Below are 26390 nucleotides of genomic sequence, written 5' to 3'. Positions count from 1 at the left end.
CGTCCCCCGGCGGCGGCAGCAGCGGGAGGCGAGGGGCGCCGCCGAGGAGCCGAGCCCGCCGAGCCGGGCGCTCTATTTCAGCGGGCGAGGCGAGCAGCTGCGCCTCCGGGCCGACCTCGAGCTGCCCCGGGACGCGTTCACGCTGCAAGTGTGGCTGCGAGCGGAGGGGGGCCAGAGGTCTCCGGCGGTGATCACAGGTAGGCGAGGGCGCCCCGTAGGGTGCCCGGGTTCGGGTGGCGGGCTGGTGGGGGACTTGCGGGTGTGTCCGGGCGGGAATATCCGGGGCCGGCTTCGAACCTCACTTTGCCCCATCTGCGGAATGGGCGCACTGGGAAGGCTTCGCATCTAGCCAGCCCCGGAGGAGCGCAGGGAGCGCTCCAGGAGCCGGGAGACCAGCAGCGGGTGAGGGCTGGTCCCTGGGGAGCCTGGCGCAGGTACGTTGTGTTGGAGATGGTCAGACGTACTGTCTCGGTTTGGGATGGAGGGGAGGATGATCCAATTGGGATGCATGTGAAAAGGGACTAGGGTATCATTGATTTCTTTGACTTTTTAATGAAGGTGACCTCCCCCTTCACTTAGCCCCCTGAAAGCCAAGGAGGACAGGGTTGTGATGCGCAGGACTTAGAAGTCCTCAAAGTGCCCCAAAGTTGTTTTCTGCTTGATGCCTGCCTGTGGGATGCACCCCTTTCTCCCCTGCTCCACACACGCGCGCGCGCGCGCGCACACACACACACACACACACACACACACACACCCGTACCCGTCCCTTGCCCTCGCTTTTAGAACCCGCGGCTTGTCACTCGGGACCGGGGCAAGACCTTCCTAACGCACACCCATCCGGTCTTCCCCCTTCTAGGCTGCGAAACTGGGCACTTTCCTCATTTGGGACTTTTATGAGCCCCGTCATGATTTTGAGTTCTCCCTCCTTACCCTCCCCTTCCCTGTTCCACAGCAAAGCCCCTAGTGAAACCGGACACTTTGCGAGGGTTGCAAACCTTAGAAATGCTCCAACATCCATTCCCACCCCCCTTTAAATGAATCTGTGGCAATGCCTTTAATACAGCTGGGGGGCGAGGGGGGCGGCGCTGGAGTAGAGAAGGAAAGTTTTGCCTCCTCCGACTGAGCCCGGGAGATTCCCTTCCTGCACAAACAATCTTGCTGTGTCCTAGGACGTCTTAAAGTGAGAGTAGGGGTTCCCCCTTCGCTGCAGCCAGGAAACGTGTGGAGGCGGTTCGGGAACCCACCCACTTCACACACACACTTTCTTCGAAGGGAAAGCTGTGAGTTCTTCCGGCACTTCTGCTGCTTTCTATCTTGCCTTGGACTTTCTCAAACGTGCTGATGTCGTCCTCTAGAACGTGAAACCCATTCTGGGGGCCCTAAACTCTGAGGCTGTTTCCAAAAATCTGCCCCCAAAGCTCCCAGTCTCCCGCTCCTAAACCCAAAGCCAGAAAGTGACTTTCCCCCACATCTGACGTCATCATATGCTATTTTTTTTTTCTCGTTTCCCCTCACCTCCTGGAAGGAGAGGGAAACTGAGCTCATGAGCTCATTCACTTTTAGCGCCCCCCCCCCCAGGTCCCAGGCACCCAGAGGGGGGTATACTATAGAATAGAGGTAAAATGCTGTTTATAATAATAACGAGGATGGTGATCATTCATAGTGGTAGTATGTTTACTTCTCGTTCAGAAAGCGCAGACAGAGCCTGCTGCTTGGAGACGATAAAATAAAGAATGAGTAGATCTGATTTTTCCTAAGCTTTACCTGTCATGCTAATGATTTGGAATGCTTTTCCCTCCAGAGGAAAAGGCCCAGGATGACATAGGTATCATCAATGAAAAGGCAGTAAATACGTTTAAAAAAAATTACATGTGTGTATATGTATACACACACACATATACATACACACATAACACCTGGGATTCCACAGGAGCCTGCTTTCTAAATGTCTGTAATTCAGACAAGGAACCGCTCTTGAGCACTCATTCACTCTCTCACACAAAGATTGTGCAGTAAAATACTTTAATTGGATGGGGGACGTTAGGTTATTATTGCTTGTATAAAATGCCTGGCCCATTTTATGTGTGGAAATAACATTCCTCTCAAAATGAAAAAAAAGGAAAGAAAAAAAAAGAAAGAAAGAAAGAAAGAAAAGGCACTGCTGTCATGTAGCACCAGAAAGCCAGAGCTTTTCTCCCGAGGATTCGGTGGATTTTTTTTCCCTCCCCTAGTTGAGTCTGAGCCAGAATTGGCGGTGTGTAAACACCTGGCCCAGAGCCAGAAAAGACTCATTCTGCGTATCCTCCACACGGTACAGACTGTTGGACTCAAAAGAACCTGCTTCTCCTTGAATTAAAAAGCAAACAAACAGAGGTTCTTTGCCGAAGCACTTTCTCGGCTCCTTCCTTCGTGTAAGTTCAGGCTGGGAGAGGCACGGCCCTAGGTAGGCAACTCGGATGTTGGTGCCAAGCCACGTCCTCCTCGCTGCGACCTCGGGTGCCCAGTGTGCTGCCTGACCTCTCCTGGCCCCCTCTGGCTGGGCGTCGCCACTTTCCTAGGAATCCCTGGTCCCCTATCTTGAGAGAGCAGGCGTCTCTCAGCAGGGACCACGCTGCTATTTCAGGCAGAGGGTTGCTGCCTTGCTGTCAGGCCAGGCTGCCTTACATCACTCTTTGCTGCAGGATTCAATTGGGTTTCGTAAAGGTCTAATTTTACGGTGCTGTTAACCGGGTCTGTCGTCTGGCAGAGGCAGGCCTTGCCGCTCCTGGTAGGCGGGCTGTGCTCCCAGATCCGCCCGGGATGCTATTTCTGCCCCGGTTCAAACTTCACTGACACCAGTTCAGACAGGCGCTCGGGAGAGGCAGAGGGAAGGAGTGAAGGAGCGGCGTGCTTCTGAAGCTCAGAAAACATGCCTTTTATTTTTCTAAAAGGGAAGAAGAAAAAATATATATATTAATAAATAAAAAGGGAAAGACTTATGCAGACAAAAACAAAGCCAAAGTTAGAAAGTGCCCATGTGTGGGTTTCTCCTGAGGGCCCACCAATGATGGGGAGGGTCTTTAGGACTGGAGAATTCTTTAAGGCTACAGTGAAAAGGGGTCCGCAGGGGTTACCTTCCCCCTCCCCCCCACCCAGGTTCTCTGGATAGGGAGACAGAGAAGGGACAGAGGCGTACTGCTGGATGACATAGTTCCTGGATGGCAGGATCTAGGTTTTCATCTCGGGCATCTTGTCTTCCAGGCCTTACTCCCTGCACCCTCAGAGAACATGTCTAATAAACACCATCACCTCTTCCCCCTCCCAGACCCCGCCACCCAGGCTCAGCCTCGCCTTTGTGCACAATTTGGGCTCTCTTTCAAGTCCAGGGTGGGGGACTTTCTTTACACACTCCTCTTTGCTTTTGTCCCATACCAGGCACGATCCAGACAGACCCCTGCCCCTCATACCCAGCTGCCCCCTCCCCAAAATCCTCCAGTTGGAAAGAAGGAGAAAAACAAAACAATAGACTCAATTTGCTCCATGGAGCAGAGGCCCCAAGCAGCAGTTAATCTTGTTAAAGTTTCTCCTGACATGTTAGATAAGTGAAATGTGGACCTCATAGTGCCGCCCTCCTCCCACCCTGTCCCTCAGTGATCCAGAATTCCAGCTCTGAAGGGAAAAGGGATTTACCTGAATCCCTTCCAGCACCTCGGCTTGCCATGCTTTTTCCTTTTGTTCTAAATGTTGGACTGTTTAGTTCGCTGGCCCTTCCCAAGACTCCTTCTGTGTTCTCCCTTCTGCAGCCCCTACTTCCTACCACCCACCCAACCCCCCAGAAAGAGTGCCTGCCTTTTCCCAACTTTAGAATCACTGCAACAGGGAAGGACAGGAATTCAAGGAGTCCATATATTAACACGGCTCGCCCCAAGCTTTCGTAGTCAGAGCCAAGGTCTGGAATGTTGCAAGGGTTAGAAGCCAGTTTTTGTAAGTCAGGTTACCTAAGCGAGAATCTACCTCTGCCCCTAACTGGCTGTGTGACCTCGGGCAAACTAGTTGACTTCTCTGGGCTTCAGCTCCCTCATCTGCAAAGTGAGGACAGTCCACGTACTTACTCCTTAAAGGAACTCAACGTGCGAAGTGCTCAGAACTGGACCTGGTGCATAGTCAGTGCTCCGTAAGCTTCACTCTTACTGCTGGACATGGTTTTCCAGAGATGTCAGTCTTAACTTCATGGACTGAGGACATTTAAAGGCAAGATGGAAACCAGCTCTTCCAGGATGCCTCCAAGAGGCTGGGCACCGTGCAAAGCACTTGCCTTGTGTCTGGAAGCTTCACCCTCACAAACAAAAGAAGGTGATGGAAAGTGGGCATCATCTCCTTTTTAAGGAAATTTTTTTAATGTTTATTTACTTTTGAGAGAGACAGACAGACAGATAGAGTGTGAGTAAGAGAGGGGCACTGAGAAAGGGAGACACAGAATCCCCAGCAAGCTCCAGGCTCTCAGCTGTCAGCACAGAGCCTGACACGGGGCTCGACCCCATGAACTGTGAGATCATGACCTGAGCCAAAGTCTGATGTTTAACCGACTGAGCCACCCTGGCACCAGGTGCCCCACCCCTTCTTTTCTTTTACACAAATGAGGATATGGAGTCTCAGAGAGGTGAAACGACTTAGTCCACAGTCCCACAGACCATCCAGTAGGCAGAGCCCATACGTGAATTGGAGTTTTTTAAGTTCTTGTTTCCTCTGTGGTCTTTCTGGGGAGAGAAGAAAGGACTCACATCTCCTTCTGTAGTCCCACTGCAGAATGTCCCCATTCCTTTCTGCATTTCTGGGTGCTGGCCATGCATCTACAGATTTAAAAGGATAGAGAAAGAGTATAAATCTCATGTGCCACCTTAGGCAGACTGGGCTTGGAATGTCTCTTGCCAGTTATTGGCTGTGTGATTCGAATCAAGTCATTTCATCTCCCTGACCTTTTGTTTCCTTATCTGTAAAATGGGCAGAGTGATACCTGGATAGTGCAGTGAAATAAACATGCAGAAAGTACTCGGCATGATGTCAGCTCACATTAGAGACTCAGTCAACAGTAACAGGGTCTAGTGAGTAACCACATTCCCTTTTCCAGTTTGCTAGCTTGGCCTTCAGGAAGCCGGACCTGTTTGCACTGTTAGGGCGTCCCCTCTTCAGTGACTGGGGGAGTCTGTCTAGAGTAGACCATGTATTCCAGAGAACAGTGAGACACTCCCCCCCACCCCATCCCTTCCTTGCATTTTCATTTTTTCTTCTCTGACCTACTTGGATGACCCCTCAGTGGTAAGAGCCAGAGGAAGTCTAGAACCACTGGACCAGTGATAAGAAAACCAGTTAGCGCTGAGGAGAGCATACACCCTTGAGAACAGAAGGCAGACAGTGGTCGTAGTGGGATCCAGGCCACAGATCTATTGTCACATGCCTCCTGCTCCTTCCCCAGATGCCTTCAACTTCCCCTTTTCCCCAAGCAGCCCTTCACATGGACAGCTGGGGTGATGGAGGCTGTGCATCACCCTTGCCCTTCTGCATAGAGGAAGGCACACTTGAGGCTCAGAGGTATGGAGTTCAGGAATGTGCATGGTTCATGGTCAGCCCAGGCATGGACTGGAATAAGCAGCTCTTTGTGCAGCAGGAAAACTGATGACCAGCATTATACAGGGGCTGAGAATTAAACCATATTCACAAACTGTGCCTCCTCGAAGGGGCCTGGGAGATCATATTGTCCAGTAGTTCACAGCCCTGGCAACACATGGCATTATTAGCCTGAAAACATCCTGATGCCTGGGCTGCATCCCAGGGATGCCAATGTCAGGGGTCTAGGGTTGGCTTGGGCACTGGTGTGTTTCAAAGCCTTCACGGGTAACTTGGAAGGACCACCAGAGAGGAGATTCACTGATCCAGTTTAAGATCTCCTTGCTCCGCAGGAGGGGAAACTGATGCCCAAAAAGGAAGTAGCGTTTCCCACTTTCTGAGCTGGCTAGTGGCTAAGCCTTTAGAGTAACGTATCTGTCTCAGTTCCAAGTCACCAAACACCAGAAAGGACCCTTCCTTCATTCTCAATTCTCCTGATGACTCCAAACCCCTGGGTGCCACAGCACCGACGTTCCATGTTTCCAGAACCCTTCCTGTGTGTACAAGTACACCATCTCCTTCGGGTGCCTGATCTAAAGTGCTAACAGTCCTGCAGGAAGGTAACCTTGAGTTCTATGCATTTGATTTTAAATGAGTCTCTCCCAAGTGGTTGGAGGAGGGCCTTGCTGAGAAGGAAGAAAAGCTCAGTTCTAAGGCATTCTCTCTGCTCTTCATGGGGCCAGTTCTCTGTTGTTTCAGAAAGCCTTCATGAGAGATCACTCTGAAACCAGCACTGGCTGTAGGTGTCTTGGGTGAGGAAGAGAGAAGACCCCAAGCACCCTGGGTATGAGGGCCCTCCTCCACAGCCAGGTCACACCTTGTCTCCCTAAGGCGAAGGGCTCAGGAAGCCTGCACGAGCCTATTTCTTCCCTCAGCTACTCCCTGTCATTTATTTCAGTGCCCCCCTCATCTTTCCTCTCGCTGCACAAGGAGTCTACTTCATGACTTGATGCACTTACTGGAAATACTTAACTGAGGACTGACCTGTGGATCTTGGCCACTTGGCTCCTTTGAACACCTGAAACTCAGGAACTCGGAGGTCCAATCGTGGCCTGGCCGTCTCTGAGTCGTGGGACCTGGGGCCTCCAACTCAGCCACTGGGGCCTCCGGGGAGAGAATTTCAGGAGTGGTGCCCTTCTACATCCCCATGTCACGGGTTATCAGAGGAACCTGGTGAAACAGTGGTGGCAGAAGCTCTTGGCGGAGATCAGCACCCAGTCAACATGTCAGCAAGGGGAGGGGGGCCACAAGGTGAGAGATGTGAGGGATTTGTGCCATCAAGGTCATTCCTGGGAAGGCATCTTTATTATCATTATTCACATTGCAAACGATAAATAGTGATCAAGTCAGCAAATCTCTTCATATCTATGACCTCACTGGAGTTCTTTGATGTTGGTACTTCACAGATCTACCGAATCCTATCGCTTACGTGCTTGTGACCTTGACAAATGCTCATTGGGCCTCAGTGTTCTCAGGGTATGCACAGGGGTAGGGGGTAGGCAGGGACAGAAGAGAGGCTTTCAAACTGTGCCACACAATCTTAGAGATCCCCTGGGGGATGCCGAAGGGGAGGTTTGTGCCTCTCCCTGCCCCCACTTTCCCCTTCACCTTATTCTGTATACGCTGTGTGATTCTACAAGATTCCATTGGAAGGAATGGGCAGGCTCCTCAGCGACACAGTCTGAAGGGACAGGGGATGACATTGACGAATTATTGTTAATTCAGTTAAGGTGTGATGATGGTAATGTTACTGTGTATTTTTAAAGTCCTTGATCTGTTAGAAATGCTTACCAAAGTACTAATGGGGTAAAGACCATTGTGTCTGTTTTATTTGTTTAAAATCTTCCAACACAACACAACAACAAAGGTAGAGGGGATGGGTAGACAGAAGATCAGCAGACTGATAATCACTGTGGAAAATAGGTGATCCGAATGCTGGGCCTCAATACATTTTTCATCTGTCTTTTCATGTGTGATTAAAGATTTCCATAATAAAAAGTCAAAAGTAAATTAAGAGTGTGAGCACTCAAGGAAGGCTTGAAGTCTTAGACCCCTCAATGTTCTGTGGGCTGAGAGGTGTCCAGATACTGAGTGCCAGCTTGGAGAGAGTCAGGGACTCACTCAAGGTCACATAGCAGGTCAAATGAAGGTCAGGATGCAGTCCAGGCTGCAGACACTGGGAGCTCCCTCTGCCCTCTTGTCTGCGCAGCTGCACAGTTGGTGACTGACCATCCTGGGAGAGCATGAGGGAGGCTTAGGAGAGACATGTTGGAGGTGTCAGTGACGCCCTGCTGGGCAATAAGAAGCTTCTGAGCAAAGACATTCTTGGCTATATGGAACCACCTTACACACTATGATGCACTAAGCATCTTTGGTACCATGCCTAAAATTCTCCTGGGATCTGCTAATCATTGCGACAATCCAATGCATATTATGACGACAACACACACACACACACACACACACACACACACACACACACACATGCACACATGCATATACTCACTTCCACATACTCCCATCTCTCACTTTTCTGGCTCCTCATTTCTCTCCATCTCCAATTGCCCTGGGAACCTTCTAGAAACTTCTGGAGCACTGGGTTAATGACCTGCATCTGTCTAATCTCAGGAGAAGTTGACACTATCAGGAAATGGGGGAAAGGAGCCTGTGTTTACTGTGGAGGTATTTTGTGGTGGTTGATCATAGGACGCAGGAGTCAGCCGTCCTGAGTTTGATTTCCTGACTCTCCCACCTGCTAGCCGCCTGACCTTGGGCAAGTTACTTAATATCTCCAAGCTTCGCTTTTCCCATCTGTAAAATGCAGATAACACTGGCTCCTACTTCATGGGGTTGTTTTGAAGATTAACTGGGCCTCCATGTGGAAAGTGCTTAGTAATGGAATCTAGACCATGCGTAAGCACAGTAAATGTTAACTCATGTTGGTATTATGTGTGTCCGACCCTTGCCACCTCGCCACACGTTATTTGTAATTCTCTCAATAACTCTGGGAGCTGGACAGGCTTATCTCCTTTGGCAGAGCCAGGGATTGCCTTTCTCTCCCTTACCACTCAGGAAAGATCCATTATTATCATCTTAATGTAAAACAAAAGTAAAGTGAAAGGCAAAAATAAAAATACTTTATTGTTTCATTTTATAAAAGTGATGTGTGCTCATGGTAGAGAATCTAAGGAACACAGATAAAAACCAGGGACACCGTAAAAAAATGTGTCCACCCCATGCCCAGGCATCTGCAAGTAGTTATGAGTTCTTGCTATGTGCCAGGTGCAGTTTGGGGATCTGAATACAGGCTCTCAGCTGAAGAGGAAAGTTTTCTTGCACTCAGGAAGCTTGTGTTTGGGGATGGGAGAAGGCGGTGGAGACAGAGTAGAAATGAGTGAGTGACTATATCGCACTATATATGATAAAAATAGAGAAGGAAGTCTGGGGAATGCTGTGGGGTAGGGTTGCAGGAGGAGTGAGATTTAAATGGTGGTGGTCAGGGGAGACAGTAATGAGAGGGTCATTGGGGAAGAGTCCAAAGAGCAGACTCAAGGCCATCTAGAGAAGGCCATAATATGTTGGAAAAGGAAGAACAGTGGACTAGGAGCTAGGAGAGGTCAGTTCTAGACCAGTCCAGTCTTTAGCTTGCTATGTGACTTTGGGCAAGTCACTCTCCTTCTTGGGGCCAATTTTCCTCATCTGTACAGTGGAGCAGGGGATGAATTTATCTTTGCCCTGGAGGCCCGCCAAGGGTCTAGGATTATAGATCTCCTAGGATTCCATAATCCTAATCAGGACCGACCTAAGAAAAAATTGTAAAGTTGGCAATAGCTCCTGTTACCTTCTGTTTCTGGTGCATTTTCCTCCACTAGGTGGTGCCTGTGCTTATCCCCCTCAAGGGCCCAGTGCCCACACACGTTCTGCTTCCTTACCCCTGGCCACACTCACCAAAAAAATGACATGGTATTCCTTCTTGCTAATGTTGTCATTGACTGACAACAACTTACAACGTTGCTCTTCCATAGACATATATACTTTAATGGTTCCCCAGAAAGCTTTATGTCAAAAAGCAAAGCACTAATGGGTAGAATTTTAGTCAAAGACTGACTGAAGACATTATTTAGGTTATATTGGTACTTGCCAATAGCTGGAAGCCATCTCAATCATTTTGCTAAGAATCACTTACATAAATATACAAAAAACTCACAGAGTGACCTTTTTCAGTGGTCACTTACTTGGCTGATGGTTAAACTACATTTCATAATTTCTTATTCTGCAAAAGCCATTTCAGGCACGTTTGTGGACATAACAATAGACCACTGGCTTTTAGTTTTGGTTTTCAGATTATTCCATGAAGTAAAATACCTAAGCTCTGTGGTCCATGGCTATCTGTTAGCCTGTTTTCCTTCTGGGAGTCCCCAGAACTGTCATCAGTGAATTACCTCTTGCTCCTTCTTGTTCCCTCCTCTCTCTTTCTCTTTTCCTATTCCTCACACCTAACACATGTACTTTGGCCACTTAGATTTTTCTTAAAGCAAGAAAAAAAAACATTTGTTTTTCAGTATTATTTGCCACAGACCCAGGCTTCCTAGAACCTGGGAAGGTAGGATAGGTGATCGTGTTTCAATTTTAGAGAACCTGAGAAGGTCCCAGGTTCCAGTTCATCTGGAGGAAACAGAGGCAGAAAGTCAAGAAGGCAGGAGGTCACAGCTTGTCATCCACAGATGTAATTATGGGGAACATGTTCAGCCTTTTGCCTCAGAGAAGCTCATGCTCTGACCTGGACCTATCCCCTTGGTAGTCAAGAAGTTACTCTTATATCTGTCCCATTCCATATTTTCTTAATTCCTGTTGCTCTATAGGAATGAAATGTGGCTGGACAGAATATGATCAAATGTGTTCATAGAGGAGGAGTTATTTTTCCTGATGAGTTTGTAGATCTTTCAGCTACAAAGGCTGATGAGAAAATAGAAAAAGATATGACACCAGGCCAATCAGGAATAAGATCACCTTGCTCTTAGAGATGCAAAGTACCCTGGGCAGAAAACATAAGAAGTAAATACATACTGTACTCTGTTTTGTGAAATAATAATTCATGCAAATTTCAAGAACCAAGGTGTGTGAGTCAGAAAGACTCATCTAAACCCATTCTTTTCGTAGATGAGAAGAGTTGGTGAAGGAAATGACTGTTCCAAATCAGTGAGCAAGTTGTCCTCTGAGGCTTAGGCCAGACCTCCCTCAACTTATTTCCTGACTTTTCGTCCTTTCCCACCGAGTAATCACCATCTCTCTGCTGATGAGCACCATTTATCTGCAGGCTTTGCTGAACTCCAGACTCCTAGATCCACTGGAGATGTGAACATGCACTTCAAACTCAGCATGTCCAAATCTGAATCATCTTTCTTTTAGGATTTCTTGTGTTCTTATCTGGTGCCACCCACTTTAGCTAGATCACCCAAAGTATTCCGTCAGTCATCCATTTCTATCCTGCCTCTTAAACATTTTTATAGCCAATCTTCCCTCTTCTTAACTTCCACCTTCTGCGTCTCTTGCTTTGCCTGCTACCCTAGTACTGTAATGCCTGCCTGAGCCTCAACCCATGCACTGTACCCTTTCAGTCTCTCCTCTGACACCCAACAGTCAGTCTTCCCCAAGATGCAAATGTGAGTCTTTCACCTCTAGCTAGAGACCCGTCAATAGCACTGCCATGATCTGCAGTTCCCTCAGATACCCCAGGCTTTTTTCACATCATTTTCTTTAGTTGGTGTGCTTCTTGTATCCCCATGTGCTATTTTGCAGAACACATCAGCTTCTACAGGATTCTGTTCAAGGATCCCCTCTTCTGGGAAACCCTCCCCAACTGTTCCCCACCTTGTCCATCTGTCTCCACTATACCCTCTGCACATGTATACCAAAACACCTGGGATTCTTTCTCACATTTAATTGTGTGCACATTGGGGGTCATCTCCACTTCTCCACAGCCTAGCTAACGCAGCCTTTGGCTTATGAAGGCACTATATACGTTATTGTATAATGAATGTATGACTGGATAAGAGAACCAGCTACATGTCTAATGGCTCTGAGACCCAGAGCTCAGGAACCTCAGGCATGTTGCATTACGTAACCAAAGCACATGACCTAACCTGTGCGTCACACTCAAAAACATTACACAGTGGTTAATTCTATTTCCCCTTGAGCAAAGAAGTCAGGAGGGAAAAGAAATCTGGCTTTCCAAAACAGAGCGGGGAGGGGGGCAGTGCATTTCAATGCCTCCTCAACTCACATTTCGTCCTCTCTAATCCAAGCCATGTTTTAGCCTTGGTCTTCCCCTCTCAGCCCCTCGCCTGTTTGCAAAGCATTTGTTTTGTGTGTGCACTGCAGCACATAATCCCAAGCTTTGCTTTCCTCTCAGATTTCCCCCTCTCCCCCTTATTGGGTTCTTCCTGGGCCTCGAGTGTCCTGGCAGTCATATCTGTTGCCTGCGTTTTCGTCCTTTTCCCTCCGTCCCTATAGGGGGACTTTTCCATCTGCTTCCCTTGATCTTGTGAGACCTTGTGGTGACCTCAGGATCTGGAATCTTCTATCCTCTGTTTATATACCCTTGGGAGAGAGTATGCATTCTCAGCAGTAATAACAGTAATAAAAGCAGCTAGCTTATAATGAGCACTTACTATGTGCTGGCACTGAGCTCAGTGCTACACTTGGAACCCTCTGAATTAGGCTTAGAAAGTTACATGACTTGCTGAAGGTCCCACAGCTAAAAGGTGGTGGGACTGGGGTTCAAATGTAGGCCAGTTAATTTTATCTTTATCCACAGGCTTAGAGCATGGCTTGGAACATGGCAGTTGTCCAGTAAATGTTCCATAGGAGGAGAAATATATGCAAGGATAAATGGATGAATAGATGAATGAATGAATGAATGAATGAATGGAAGATGGTGTCCCCAGTGATGCAAACCTTTGGCAATTGGTTATAGACTGAAAAGGGAAGGAATGGAGGGAGGGGAACATGGAAGAAGAATCCAAATTAATACTATAAGATTTCAAAGACATTGGCTGAGAAATCTCTTTAGTATGCAAAATATATTTTATTTGCAGGTGACTTTTGAACAAAAGACCATTGATGTCCAAGAGAGCATTTCTTACCTGTACGTAGTCTACTGGGAAATAGATATTTATTTCAAGGCCACTCTGCCAAAAACTTTTCTCAACTCCTTGTTTGAGATTCACAGCTTAGGCCCCTCCCCATGTCTATGCTCAATGGAGGCCCACCGTCACCCTTTGAGGAGGGGCCTAATGAATTCTGAGCTGACCTATGAGGTTTCCAGTAGAAAAATGACCCTGGTGTGGCAAGGCTGACTTGTGGGGTGTTCTCACTGGAGCTGATTAAGCCCCCATAGAACCCGTACTGAGCTCTCAGGATGACTCCTTTACAGAACAGCCCCATTGGGCTGATTACATCTGATCCACTGAAAACAAACAAATACCATATCTGGTTCATCCCTTTCCCCAGTGACAGTAGGCTTTGCTTTATCAAATATGCTTTTTCAAATATCACATACAGATGGAGCAACTGAAGTCTGGGAAAGTTAACTTATTAAATTAAGCTGAGTTGATTAATGTTAAGCAGCAAGTTGGCAGCAGACTCGAAACTAGAACTCAGATCTCTTGTCTTCCAAATCAGTGCTCATTCCACTTTGTTTTCCTTTGAGAGAGCAGTGGACTGGGTTTGAGTTGTATCTGTGGGTTCATATTAGTGAGCTTATTAAAAACACCATACAGCTGTTTGGTAACTTTTCCTAAGCACTTCTAATGTGCCAGGCCCTATCCTAGGCATTTTGTGATGTTCAATAGGAAATGAAAAGTTTATTAGAAGTAAATCTTTTTTCCTTCTTTCCATCTTTCCATTTATCTACCCACCCATCCATCCATATATCCATCCATCCATCCATCCATCCACCCATTCATCCATCTACCCATCTACCCATCTATCCATCCATTCATCCACCTACCCACACATCCATTCATCCATCCATGCATCCACTTAATAGATGCTTATTGAGCAACCTTTAGTCTCTGTGTATTATATATGGAACTAGGAGGTGGCAACTAGAAAGAAGTACAGGGCACAGTTCCATCCCTTGAGGAGCTCCCAGTCCTAGCAGCGGAAGCCGACTGGTAAACAGATACATGACATCATGGTAACTGCTATAACGAAGCAATTAATAGAGTCCTGGGGAAGCAGAGAGGCAGAAACACTGTGTTCTTGAACACCCATGTTTATTACAGGCTAGAAAGTGTTCTGAGCTTTCAGTGGTATAAGAGGCCCCTTCCACCTGGAAGGGTCAGGGACTTGTTCATGAAGTAGATGGCATGCATTTGTGTATGGAGTGTGTTTTCTGCCTTGCATGTGGATATATCATGCATGACATTTTAAATGTAGAGCCATAAATCAAATTAGAACAATAAACACTTTTTGATTCATGTCTCAGCTGAGGACATTGGGCCAGAGTAGCTTTTAGGAGCATGACACTAGGAAATGATTAGACAGTTCCATCCATCACCATCTGAATCAAGTCCAGCAGCCCTTATATCCTCCCCTCATCGCATTTATCACTCTGTTGTGTTTGCCTTTATACATGTCTATCTCTCCCCACTTGTCTCCAAGCTCCTTAGGGGCAGAGACCATGTCTGTCTTCATCGCTGTTTATTTCTTGCTTTAGCACAGGACTAGCCCTGCCCATCAGTGCTCAAAAAACTTTGCTAAATAAATTGGAGGTGGCCCCAAATAAGAGAGAAGACAGGGTAACTGGAAGTGGGTGCTATGGAGGCAAAGCACTTTGAGAAATGACATCGTGGACCCTATTCAGGGCCAAGCAGTGAAGGCAAACATGAATGGACCAGCTGTTAGATACTGCTTCATCTCTCTGAGCTGACCAGTTACCTGTATTTTACCACTCTTCCCTATCACTCTGCCTCCCTTTCTGTCAGCTGCACTAGTGTACCATTCTGTTAGCTTTAAGTTCTTTCCCCCATGGTTTTCTGTCAGCTTCTCTAGCCCCATCCCTGGAGAGAGAGCTGCTGAAGAACCTGGTGTAATTGTGTGGGATGTGCCCATGTTCCTCCAGCAACCTTCACCTGTGCCTTGGAGACCTCCCAGAAGGTAGGGGACCAGGATGATCACAGAAAGCATGTCTGCTGTGCTCAGAGCACCTTCCCAGGGCCTGGCACATGGCAGCAGTTCAACACATATTTCTGGGGAGATTGCTGGGTGAATAAATAAATAAATAAATAAATAAATAAATAAATAATGTAAATTCACAACACATCTGGGCCAGTCTCTTCAGTTCAGAGATTAAGAATCAGATGTCCAGATGAGGCAAGAAAATTATCCCAAGTTCCATCCCAAATTGGAGCAGAGGAGCACTAGAACCCAATTTTCCTGACCATTCCTTCTGTCCTGCCATATTGTATTGGGATTTGAGCTCGGCTCTCTTAAACTTGGTCACACAGGTTTTAGATCATTGAATCCTGCAGTTGGATAGGACCCAAACTACCCTTATACACCTAAAAAGTCTGAAGCCCAAAGAGGTGGCGAGCTTTTCCCAGAATCCCACACCTTTGGTAATAACACCAAAGCTTCGAGAAAACCTTGGTGTATCTCCACATAGCCAACAAATATAGAATATGTGCCTGACAGTTAGAGATGCTGCAGTGAGGAAGATAGAGCAGGTCCCTGGCCTCGTAGACTTTATATTTTTCTGGGAAGAGGAAGACTAAATGAATCAGCTGATGTAAGGTCTTGTATAGTAACAGCAACAAGTGTTAAAAGTAGGTCATTAGAGAAGACGGGAGTAAACGGACTTTGATTTAGGTGGTCAGGCTGACGCTTGAATGACAGAGGAGATGGAATAAGCTATATGAAATGACAAATGAAGAGAGCTCCAGAAAGAGAGGGAGAACACAGCTAGCACACAGAGGATGAGGCAGGGTGAGTGGAGGCTGAGGGAGCAGGTGTACAAGCCCCTGGGAGACTGGTGTCCTTGGGATCTGGATTCAAATCCAGATGAAGTAGGAAGTTAGTGGAGTTTCAAACAAGGAAGTTACAGGATCTGGTAATCGCTCTGACCTTGACATGGAGAGTGAATGACCTGAGGCCAAGAATCTCAGTTATACCGTGAGCAAGGTGTGCATTGATTATGGATGATAGCATTTTACTAATGACTTAGTATTTTGGTTACTATCATTACCATTCATTTCCTTACGAATACCATTACCAACTAAAATACCTAAATAGCAGTCATATTTTAGACCAACAGAGAAGCAGGGCTTTCTTGCATCCTCCAGGAGGACTTGAATAGATTTGTGAACCTGAGAAATTTTCTGTAAAAATTTGAAGGTGTACACATTTTTCTCAGGGGGAGTTGTCATCAGTTTATTAAAGGGGTCTGTGGCCCCCAAATGGTTACTTAAATGCCTAAAAGCAGGGGGCATACGAGGTCATTTCCTGAAGCCTGTACCCAGCTCTAAAATCTGAACACTCTAGGAGATCTTTGAAAATGAGAATGTTGATGTTGAGTTGTCATATCAGACTGAGGAATTGCACTTTCCTTCATCAGTACCCTTGTTGGAGTAAATAGAATTTAGGGCTATTTTTCCTCTGAAAAGAAGTTAGTTTATTTCTTAGAAATATAATCTACAACTTTGTTTATTCAAACTCTGGTCTGAGTTTCTCTGAGTTTTAAAATAGGCAAGTTCAGTTCAAATCTAGCCTGAGGTGGTCCTGATCATAATTATTCACTATAGACTTTACCCATGAATCTATGTATCCAAATTTCCATTCACCCTTCCATCCATGCCTCCACTCATCTATCAATCCACCCACCTCCCTTCCTCCCTCCCTTGCTCTCTGTCAGTCTTGCATCCATGTATCCATTCCCATCCACCCAACCATCCATCCATCCATCTCTCCAACCATCCATCCAACCTCCTTTTCTCTCTACCCTTCCATCAGTCCATATCCTCATCCATCTATCCCTTCATCCATGCAATCTTCCATTTACCAGGCTGTGTACTAGGGCTGGGGCAAGAGTTAGAAGACGCCAATTCTTGTTCTTATGCCTCTGTGAGTCCTTAAAAAAATCCCGAGACACCTCCACTGAGCCCTTTCCTTCTACTAGACAACAATTTGGAAACCCCACTTTATAAGTTGAAAACTACTTTGAAAAAATTCAACTGCTATGCTTGCATAGTTATATAATTATAAGTATTCCCAGTAGTGCTCTGAATCAGAGTCTAGACTACTGGAGGCTCCTTTATCAACACTAATATTTTAGATCAATAACAGCTTCTATCCTTAGGTCAGCAGGTGGTGGAAAACCAATAGAGAATGTGAAATAGAGGCAAGGATCGTTGGGAAAGGGCAGGCTGCATAAAGGGAACAGAGAAGGGAGTTGCCAGTCACTTAACTCCTGGGGCTCTCTTTGCCCAGAACCTCCAAAGCCCATGTATAGTGAGTCTGAGCCTTCATGCTCTGTGTGTGCCCCTGGATGCGTGATGTAGCAGGAAGCCCGCCATGGCATGGGGTTGTTTCAGTTTCCGAAGCATTTTCGACATGTACCTATCATATTCCCACTCGCCTTGTAAAACAAGCATTTTCATTTAATACAGTGAAGTCTTTGTATTCTCAACAACAAACACATGGTCTAAGACTCTCGGACACAACCTGCCTTTTTCTCAACCCCCCACCCCCCACCCCACTCTGTCCACCCTTACAAAGCCCAGTGTCAGCAGAAATATCTGTTTACAAACAAGGGCTCCAAGAGAACAGTATCAGTAGCTCAGACAAACCTCGAAAATATGTCCCCAGCTCTGTCCTTGGAATCACTATGAACAGTGTATGTCACTGGCAGCAGCTTTTGTGGAAGGCTTTCTGCCTTTCCATCTTTCCATCTGTCTTCATGTCTGGCTTCCTCTGTCTCCTTCCACTTATTCATTAAAACCATGAGGAGCCTGGACTGGAGAGGCAATCGGATGCTGGCCTGAGCCTCATGGATATCTGGAAAACAGAGCACAGACAGGGGATGCTTGCAAACAGCAAGACAGACTCAGACACATCTAGCCTGTAGTGTCATCTGAAGCAGAAGCTGTTGAAGACTTATTAAGTGGGTGGATCTAATAGTCACATGATCATGCAGCTCTAGGTCATTTTTCAGTGAATATCAGGATTATCAATGACTGAAGGCACTCTCTTCCCTCTCTCTTGAACTTGAAACTACTATAGCTCCTTATTACCTATGCATAGTAAAAGATAATAGTTAACATATTGAACACATACCTTGTGGTAGGCACTATTCTGAACCCTTTGCATCTATTAAGTCTTTAATCCATAGAGTGACCCACGGAAATAGGTACTATTGCAATCCCAGGTCTCCAGCAGAGAGAACTGAGGTACCGGAAAGTTAAGTGACTTGCCCAAGGTCAAACAGCAAGTGAATGGTAGAATCAGTCCTTGGAGTCCATGTTCTAGCCGCTTCTCCACAATGGTCTCCAGACCAGGTCTGAATTTCTTAGCCCCACATTCAGCTTCCTCTCTGAACACTGTTGCGTACCATAACTTTTCCCAGTTCCTTAGATGTCTGTTTCTCAAACTCAGTGCAGTTGACATTTCAGAATGGATAATTCTTTGTTGCAGGATGTTTAGCCTTGACCCACTAGATGCAGTAGTGGCCCCACTCCCCGCTGTGATGATCAGAAATGTCTGCATAAACATTATCAAATGCCCTCTGGGGGACAAGTTATCTGCTGTTTGAGAATCGTTGACTTACATGGATTTTATTTTTTTGACTAAAGAGAATGTGTTCCTAGAACACGTATCCCTACCTCCATGGTTTTCCACATCTGCTTTTCCCCCTTGATTTTTCAGTGTCTTTGGCCTCCTCCCTATCAGTTTTCTCCATTCCAGACTCTTTCAGTTCCTCAGCATCTTTTACAGCCATGGAGGAAATATTAGCCTGTCTAGGTTACTGAACTGCTTTGTTTTTATGCTTTTCTTTGTTTTGCTTTGTTGAAAAAATGGTCACCATCTCCAAACTTTCCATTTAAAATCCCCTACAGATTGTATGGCAGCATCGAGTTAAGAGCTCAATTCATTGCATGCATTTAGTGATGTTTATTGGGTCCATGATGTATCAGGTCTGAGTCTGAGTGCTCAAGAGCATAAAGTCAAGGAAGTTATAAGACCTGCCCCTCAAGAACGTATGTACTAGGCTATCTGAGCAGAAGAGAAGCTTAAAGATAACTATGTACCCTCTCCCAGTTGAGTAGGTAGGGAAACCAACTGCCAGAAGGTAGATAATAATTGATCAGCATCATCCAGAGACCAAGCTGAAGACTGAACCAAATCATCTTACTCCTAGTGGCACAAAACTAAAATTCTGAAGTCTCAGGGATCTCTAAACCCCATTTGTCCTTGTAGAGTCTTAAGGAGACCCTGTGGGTTGAATCATAATTCATGACTTTATGGTGTATATCAAAATGGTAGAAAATTAATATCTGAAAATCAGCCTCTCTCTTCAAAAAGTTGCTTCTACTCCATGCTTTCCTTTATAAGTCTTTAGTCTGATTGACTCCAGATTGCCCATGAGCACTGGACAGGGAGTCCTCAGATATAAGACCTGGCTCTTTCAGCCATGTGACCCTATTGATAAGAACACCACGAAACCTTGAGCTGATGACCTCCTGAATCCCCGTCCAGGGACTCTCTTCCTCAAAACCACAAAAGATTCCCTGTTGTCTGTGGTACAAACATCCCATCTCTTGGCATGCCATTCACAGCCCTTGGCCCCGTGGCCTCAGGCAGTCCTTGCAATTTCATCTCCCTCTGCTATGCTGTGTGCCCTCAGTCCCATCAAAGGCAGAGGTCTTGGGGGTACCTGGGTGCCCCAATCAGTTGAGCATCAGACTCTTAATTTTGGCTCAGGTCATGATCCCACATTCATGAGTTTGAGTCCTGCATGGAACGGAGCCTGCTTGGGATTCTCTCTTTCTCCCTCTCTCTTTGCCCCTCCCCTGCTCATGCTTGCTATAAAAATAAAAAAATAAACTTAAAAAAAAAAGCCAAGGCTTTCCCCATGTCCAGAGCCCCCTTCCACTGACAGCACAGCTCCCAGCCTTACCTCATGTTTCCCCTTCTGCTGGGAGGTCTTTGCCCAGCCTCCCCTACCCATCCCCCACTCCTCTTGTGGCACTGTCTCTGTGTCACTCATCCAGGAAAACTTCCCTGAGCCTTTTCTTCTCATCCAAATCAAGCATTCCTTCTGCTAAATTATCTTTGCTTGCACATCTACTAGAACCTACTCTATCATACTTTATTTGCAGATAATTAAGAACTGCCCCTGTCCTCAGTCTGTTTTCTCCCAACTCGGAAGCATAATTTAGAAGTTAGGAGCAGGAACTCTCAAGTCTGAGTACCGAAGTTCGAATCCCACCTGTTATTTGCCAGTGAGTTACCCAGGCTTGGGCAAGTTATCTGTGCTTCTCTGAGCCTCAGTCTCCTCTTCTGTAAAACGAAGATAAGAAAACTACCTCCCTGCTTGGATTGTTAGGTCGCCTGCCTGCACACATCCGTGCAGTTTCTCACGGTGCCTGGCACACAGTAAGGGCTCGGAGAACGTGGGCCATCACCACTCGGATGGCACCAGGCATGTGCCGCAGAATGGGAATCTGCCTGTCTGGCCGCGTCCCTTCCTTATCTCATCTTGCCATCACTCTCCCTGCAAGGCTCACCCCTGGCTGTGTGGGCCACGATGAGGCTCTAGCCAGAAAGAGAGGCTTTTGTTTCCAGAGCTCAGCCCACACTGTCTGGGGTGCGTTTTTACATAAGTTCCCGTGGGTCTGCATCAATTATGAAATTTACATCACTTGGCTCACCCATGTGGGAACTGTCTCCATCCCTCTCAGCTCCTTGGGTTAGCTAGAGGTGCTTAGTGACCATCTCGGTGCTATTTTGTTGGTGAGGATCTCGGGCCAGACACAGAGCCAAGGCCAACTCACCTACTAGACACAGCCAGCGCAGTACCTGAAGTGCAAGGTACTTTTAGGGGCCAGTAAAAATGGCTTAACAGCTTTTAAAATCAGAAGCAAATCATCTATATAATAACATGTATTATGTAATGATGGATCTAGCCTCTTGATTGCATACATCGTTATGGCAATGCAATCATAAAATATAATTATATATACTTATGGAGGAAGGGAAAAGTGCCCAGGGCCCAAGAGAGTCATGATGTGACCCTGGATGAAAAGGAATTTGCCCAAGATCAATAGTACGTTAGTGGCAAAGCAGGGCAAAAGTTCATGGCTTATCACTCCCAAGTTAGAAATCTTATCCCTGCAGTTTTCACAGACTTCCTAGAAGTTATTACACCATAGTCTTCTCTTTTCACCAATGAGAAAAGTGGACCAGAGAGGGGTTGTGACTTGCTGCAGGTCACACAGCTTACTTCTGCCAGCACACAGCTAAGTTATGCTTTCTTTCCCAGTTCCTTGTCATTCCTTTTTGTATTTTACATAACCACCAACCCTAGTAACCATGGATGAAACCCTCCATTATACAGATGGAGAAATTAAGGGCCAAGAAGTAGAAGAGGCTCATTCAGGTTACAAAGGTGCCACTCCTGCTTCCATGTCAGGGCTCCACTTCTAGTACTCTGAAGATGGCTTGAGGGGTGCCTGGGGGGCTCAGTCGGTTAAGCGTCCGACTTTGGCTCAGGTCACGATCTTGCAGATCCTGTTTGAGTTTGAGCCTGCTTGGGATTCTCTCTCGCGCTCTCTCTCTCTCTCTCTCTCTCTCTCTCTCTCTCTCTCTCTCTCTCCTTCAAAAATAAATAAAATAGTAAAAACATTAAAAAAAGTTTTTACTGTTTTTTTATTTTTGAGAGACAGCATGAGCAGGGAAGAATCAGAGAGAGAGAGAGGGAGACACAGAATCTGAAGCAGGCTCCAGGGTCTGAGCTAGCTCTCAGTACAGAGCCCAACATGGGGCTCAAACCCACAGACCGTGAGATCATGACCTGAGCCGAAGTCAGACGCTTAACCGACTGAGCCACCCAGGTGCTCCCCAAAAATTTTTTTGAAAGATGGCTTGAAACTTTAAAATTTATTCAAATTGGGTTTTCTCACAAGCCTTGGGTATATTTCTTTCATTTGTTCATTTATTCATTCATTCAACAAATGTTTACTGAGTGCTTATATTCTAAGTAGTATATAGAAGGCTCTAGATGCAGAGTGGTGAGCAAACATATACTCTTTATCTTTACCTTATCGGAGGCTCACTTTCCCCATTTGTAAGAACAGAATCATACATTTCTATTTTTCTCCCTTTAGAGAGTTCTGGGAAAAACAAATGAAGTAATTAAGATTCTTGTACACTTTAAAACTACAGGAAAATTTAAGAATGCTTCCTGTATTGTTATAACAACAGAGTGTATAATCAATAGAAGGAAGCATTAAAAATATAAAGAAATAAATATTTAACTAATTTTAAAATAATTTTTGCTTATATTTATTCATATATATGAGACATTGGTTAAGTGCTTGACTTTGGAGTCAGAGAGCTGGGTTCTAATCTTATTTATGTTATTGCAAGTCAAAAGACCTTTGCTAAGTCATCAAGGAAACTGAGCCTCAGTTTCCTCATCCATAAAATGGGAGCAAGAGAACTTAGAGAATAGTTGTAATACTTGAATGAGATGATGCACATAAAATTCTTGTCCTTGCACATCATAATGGTGGCTCTCTTAATTTCTCAGTAGGTTTGTGTGGCCCTGAATGGCATTAGAACACATCAGAGTTGTGATCTGAAGGATAATGTAAGGAGGCAGGTATGATAATAATAGGTATTGCTAACTGCATATCATTAATTCCTAGCATATCCCCATGACATCAACGGAGGTACTAGTACTAGGGAATAGCAGGTCTCTTGCAAGAGGGCATAGCCTGAGTCTGGTCATGCTCTGTACCCCAATGTCCAGGTAGGGCCTGATACAGTAGATATCTCATGAAGATGTGTTGGATGAATCGGCATTGGGGTGAGTGGATAAATTAGGCAGGACTTGGGGATGTTAACTTGGGGAATAGACGAGCCAGGGATAGCACAATTAAGAGACTCAGATATCTTCACGGCTGTCCTGGGGTAGAGGGCACAGAATAATAACTCTGTGGGTCCCCGGAGGTCAGATCCTGGCCATCTGATCCACTGGATAGAAAGGAAAGGGAGGTGATTTGGATTCACAGAAGGAGAAAGCTGAGAAATGCCCACAGGGGCAGAGGCCTTCTTTACAGGCGCAGAGTTCTCTCATTCTGCAATGTGTACAATCACTCGTCAGGATGTTGTATGAGTGGTTCAGGCAGGCAGTTAGGTGTTAAATGGATGATATAATTAACCTTGAGGGAGCCTCCAGCCCTGACTATGCACGGTCCCACAAATGATGAAGGCTAAGAGCCTGGGACTTCTGTGAAGAATGTGGAGGGCAGGATGTATTGGTCCTTGAGAATTTTCTGGAAAGTGGTATCATTGTCTCTGTGGTTTGGTGAGTGAGGGGGAATAGCTTGTAGATCTCCCGATCTTCAAATGACCTGAAGTGGGCTCTCTTCTCTAGGGCGGCTCAGACCTCAGCACCGCTTCGTCTATCTGGGTCTGGTTTGTGTGGGGGTGGCCTTTAAAGTCAGGCAAACCGAAGATGCATGAATCTCCTTGCTCCCTTCTCCTTTTCCTCCACCCCTTCTTCCTCCTCTTTTATCTTCTTTGTCATTTTCTTCCTTTCCTCCACTACTTTCTTTTTCTAAAAGCCTATATGCTCCAATTTCATTGACAATGTGTGAAATAGAGAGCAAGGAATGTGCCTTTCTATTCCAGAGAACAGTGTCAGAAGGGATAAAGCTTAATAGCACAGAAGAAGGAGGGGGTGGGGTGGGGGGGTGGTATTGGTCACAGTTCTGAGAAAAAGGAACAGACATTTATTCATATCAATAAAATGTGTAGCCTGTGTTACGTGCTATGCAAATGAGTATTTGCATTCTCTCACTAAATCCTCAAAATGGCACTGTGCATTAAGTACTATTATTATCAGTTTACAGTTGAGAAAACTATCAGGTAGGTGAAGGGATTTTGCCCAAGGCTACACAGCTAACAAGAGGTGCAGCTGGGATTCTGACAGATAAGACTTCATAGTACACGTGCTGAAGGCTTGTTACGGTGCCAGTGCCCATGTGCCAAGTTCTGGTATGTTCATTATCTCATTACCTCCCCCCCACAACTGCCAGGGGCAGATAGTATCACCCCATTTTACAGATGAGAGGACTGATACTAGAAGAGGTACCCTGAACCTTCTCAAGTCACATAGTTACCGAATGGCAGGGCCTGCATTCAATGGATATTTATTGCTCCATGAAGTCCTGACCTTTCCATGTCCACGCAGCCTGCTTCCATATGAGCAAAGGAGGCAGACTGGAGAGTCCAGAACCAGAGGGAGACACAGGTGCACCAGGAGCAGCTCAAGAGCACTTTGCCACCCGAAGCACACCATGGAGTCTGCATATTAATAAAACTTAGGGGTTTCCGGAACCCTCAAGTAATACTCTTGTGAACCTTGCCTTACATCTGGATAGCCTTAAATAGTTTGCAAGGAAATATGCATACCTTTATCTCCTTTCTTTCTCAAAAGAGGTCTGTGAAGTGTGCAAGATAAAACTTCTAAATCCCTGGGGTACACATGGGAAAGCTGGGGCTCAGAGGACTGAACTCCTCCAAGGTCACACAGTTAGTGCAGAAGGTAAGCAGACCCATGAAGCATAGGGCTCTCAGGTGGTGCTTCCACAAGTACAGTGGTGAGCAGACACAGAGACCCTGGTGGGCACTTTTCCTGTAATCCCACGCCATCCTGCAAAGGCAGATCTGGCCCCTTGTGGTCACCTGCGTGGCCAACCCATAGGGTCATCTGAGCTAATTCTGACCTTGTGAATCCCTCCAGAGGGCTCCTCTTGGTGCCCTTGCCGCTCTTATACCAGGAGCCCGGGACGTCTAGAACACAGTATAGTTTGGGATAAGCCTCCAGGCAGGTGTGATTTGTTTCAAGCCGCCTCCTTCCACTGAGCCTACGATCAATGCTCTGAGTCAAGAGGAGCCCCGAGAGGTGAGGATGCTGAGGAGTACTCCCTCAGGTCCCCACCTCGATGACGTCCCCACTCTCCTCTGAATGCCTGGTGCTGCTGAGTCCTCCGGGGTCATTTTGGTGGTCCTCCGCCCGACTGAACCAAGTACAGGGACCATGGGTATACTTAACCCAAATCTGTCTGTTTTAATCACTTTCCTCTGGACAGATAAAAGCTTTCCATAGGATTGCTCTTTCAAGCATTCCTCTGTGGCTTTAATATCAGCCATTAAATCATGGAAGGGAAAACAAAAGGGGACCAGCTCCAACCTTTAGCTTTTAACTTTTTTAGCCTCCCGAAAAAAACCCAGATTTTTAACCCACATTTCCCCTTTCATACCCACATCCTCTCACCTCTGCTTCTGTTCCTCTGGTAGATGTCCCACGGCAAATGGATGGTCCTGAAATCACCTTCCTTCCCCTCTCCTCCTTCCTCCGTGATCATACATCTCCCACAGTGGGAACCAAGGCTGGGATGTCTGACGCACCTGAGATCTTGGAGTCACAGGGAGTCTGAGACAGAAGGGGCCTCTATGGCCATCTGTTGTGACCCTCCTGCCTCCTAGAGCAGGGTATAAGGATGCCCAGAGAGGAGGTGCTGCTATCCCAGTGACCCACAGCAGAGCGACGGCAGACCTGGACCACAATAGCCTTGACTGTGGGCCAAGAGTTATTCCCACTGAAGGAAAGCATCTGGCTTTAGGGTTCGTCAGGCCGTGACTCCACTCCTCTCTCGCTGGGATCCTTAAGGGGAGATCATGCAGCTTCTCTACATGTCAGCATCCTTGTCTGTTAAAGCACTGTCAGGAAAGCCCAGAGAATGGGGTCATTACCAGCACTGAGTGGGATCTTTTTGCCCAGCAGATGGTCTGCTACCTAGGGGCTTTCAGCAAATGTTCCTCATTCTTAACATTATTTATTTGAAAATGCGGCTCTGTCCCCAGCCACAATGACCCAGGTAGAGTGTCCTTCTCCTCCCACACCCACTCTGCCAATGAGAGAAAAACAAATAATATGCAATTGTCATCCTTTGCTAATGGTCCTCCATAGACAGTGATGAAAGGCTAGCATCATCAGGGCTAATTTTGTGTTGACTTAAATCATGACCAGAAAACATCCTAGGGGGAAAAAATCTATAACGACAGCATAGCATGGAGCCATAGCTGAGGTCTCAGTCATCTATGGGGAGGACCTGAACTTGAAATCAGGTGTCTTTAATTCCAGTTCCTCCTACCACTTAGTGCTGTGTGACCTTAGGCAGGTGACCTCACCTCTCTGAGCCTCAGGTTCCTCAGTTGTAAATAGCACCTGTTATATAAAGTGGCTGTGAGCATAAGACACTCTGACATAGAAGCAGCTGCCCACTAGCTTGGCATGCAGCATGACCTTCATGTAGGTACCTTCAAGCTGAAACTCTGAAATACCCCTCCTCCATGAGGCATGTTTCCTGTGCCCAGTGACCACACCTCCGTTCTTCATTTCCTTCTCATACACCGTGCTTTGATCACCCTGGGAACTGATTAAATTGAAACAATGT

The 26390-nt window shown here is 46.4% G+C and overlaps 1 protein-coding gene across 1 annotated transcript in view; it reads left to right on the top strand.

Moving 5' to 3' along the window:
• Positions 1-4: 4 nt before the first annotated feature.
• Positions 5-26390, top strand: part of PAPPA (pappalysin 1) — a gene marked incomplete at its 5' end in the record, with an annotated part of 251587 nt that continues 225201 nt past the window's right edge. The window contains one exon of the mRNA XM_029919628.1: positions 5-197. Coding sequence (XP_029775488.1) covers positions 5-197 — 193 coding nt within the window. The remainder of the gene's footprint in view (positions 198-26390) is intronic.

This window comes from Suricata suricatta, chromosome 13 (assembly GCF_006229205.1).
Source record: "Suricata suricatta isolate VVHF042 chromosome 13, meerkat_22Aug2017_6uvM2_HiC, whole genome shotgun sequence".
Lineage (NCBI taxonomy): Eukaryota > Metazoa > Chordata > Mammalia > Carnivora > Herpestidae > Suricata > Suricata suricatta.
The sequence above is the reverse complement of the archived record's forward strand: the minus strand, read 5'-3'. Positions and strand labels throughout refer to the sequence as shown.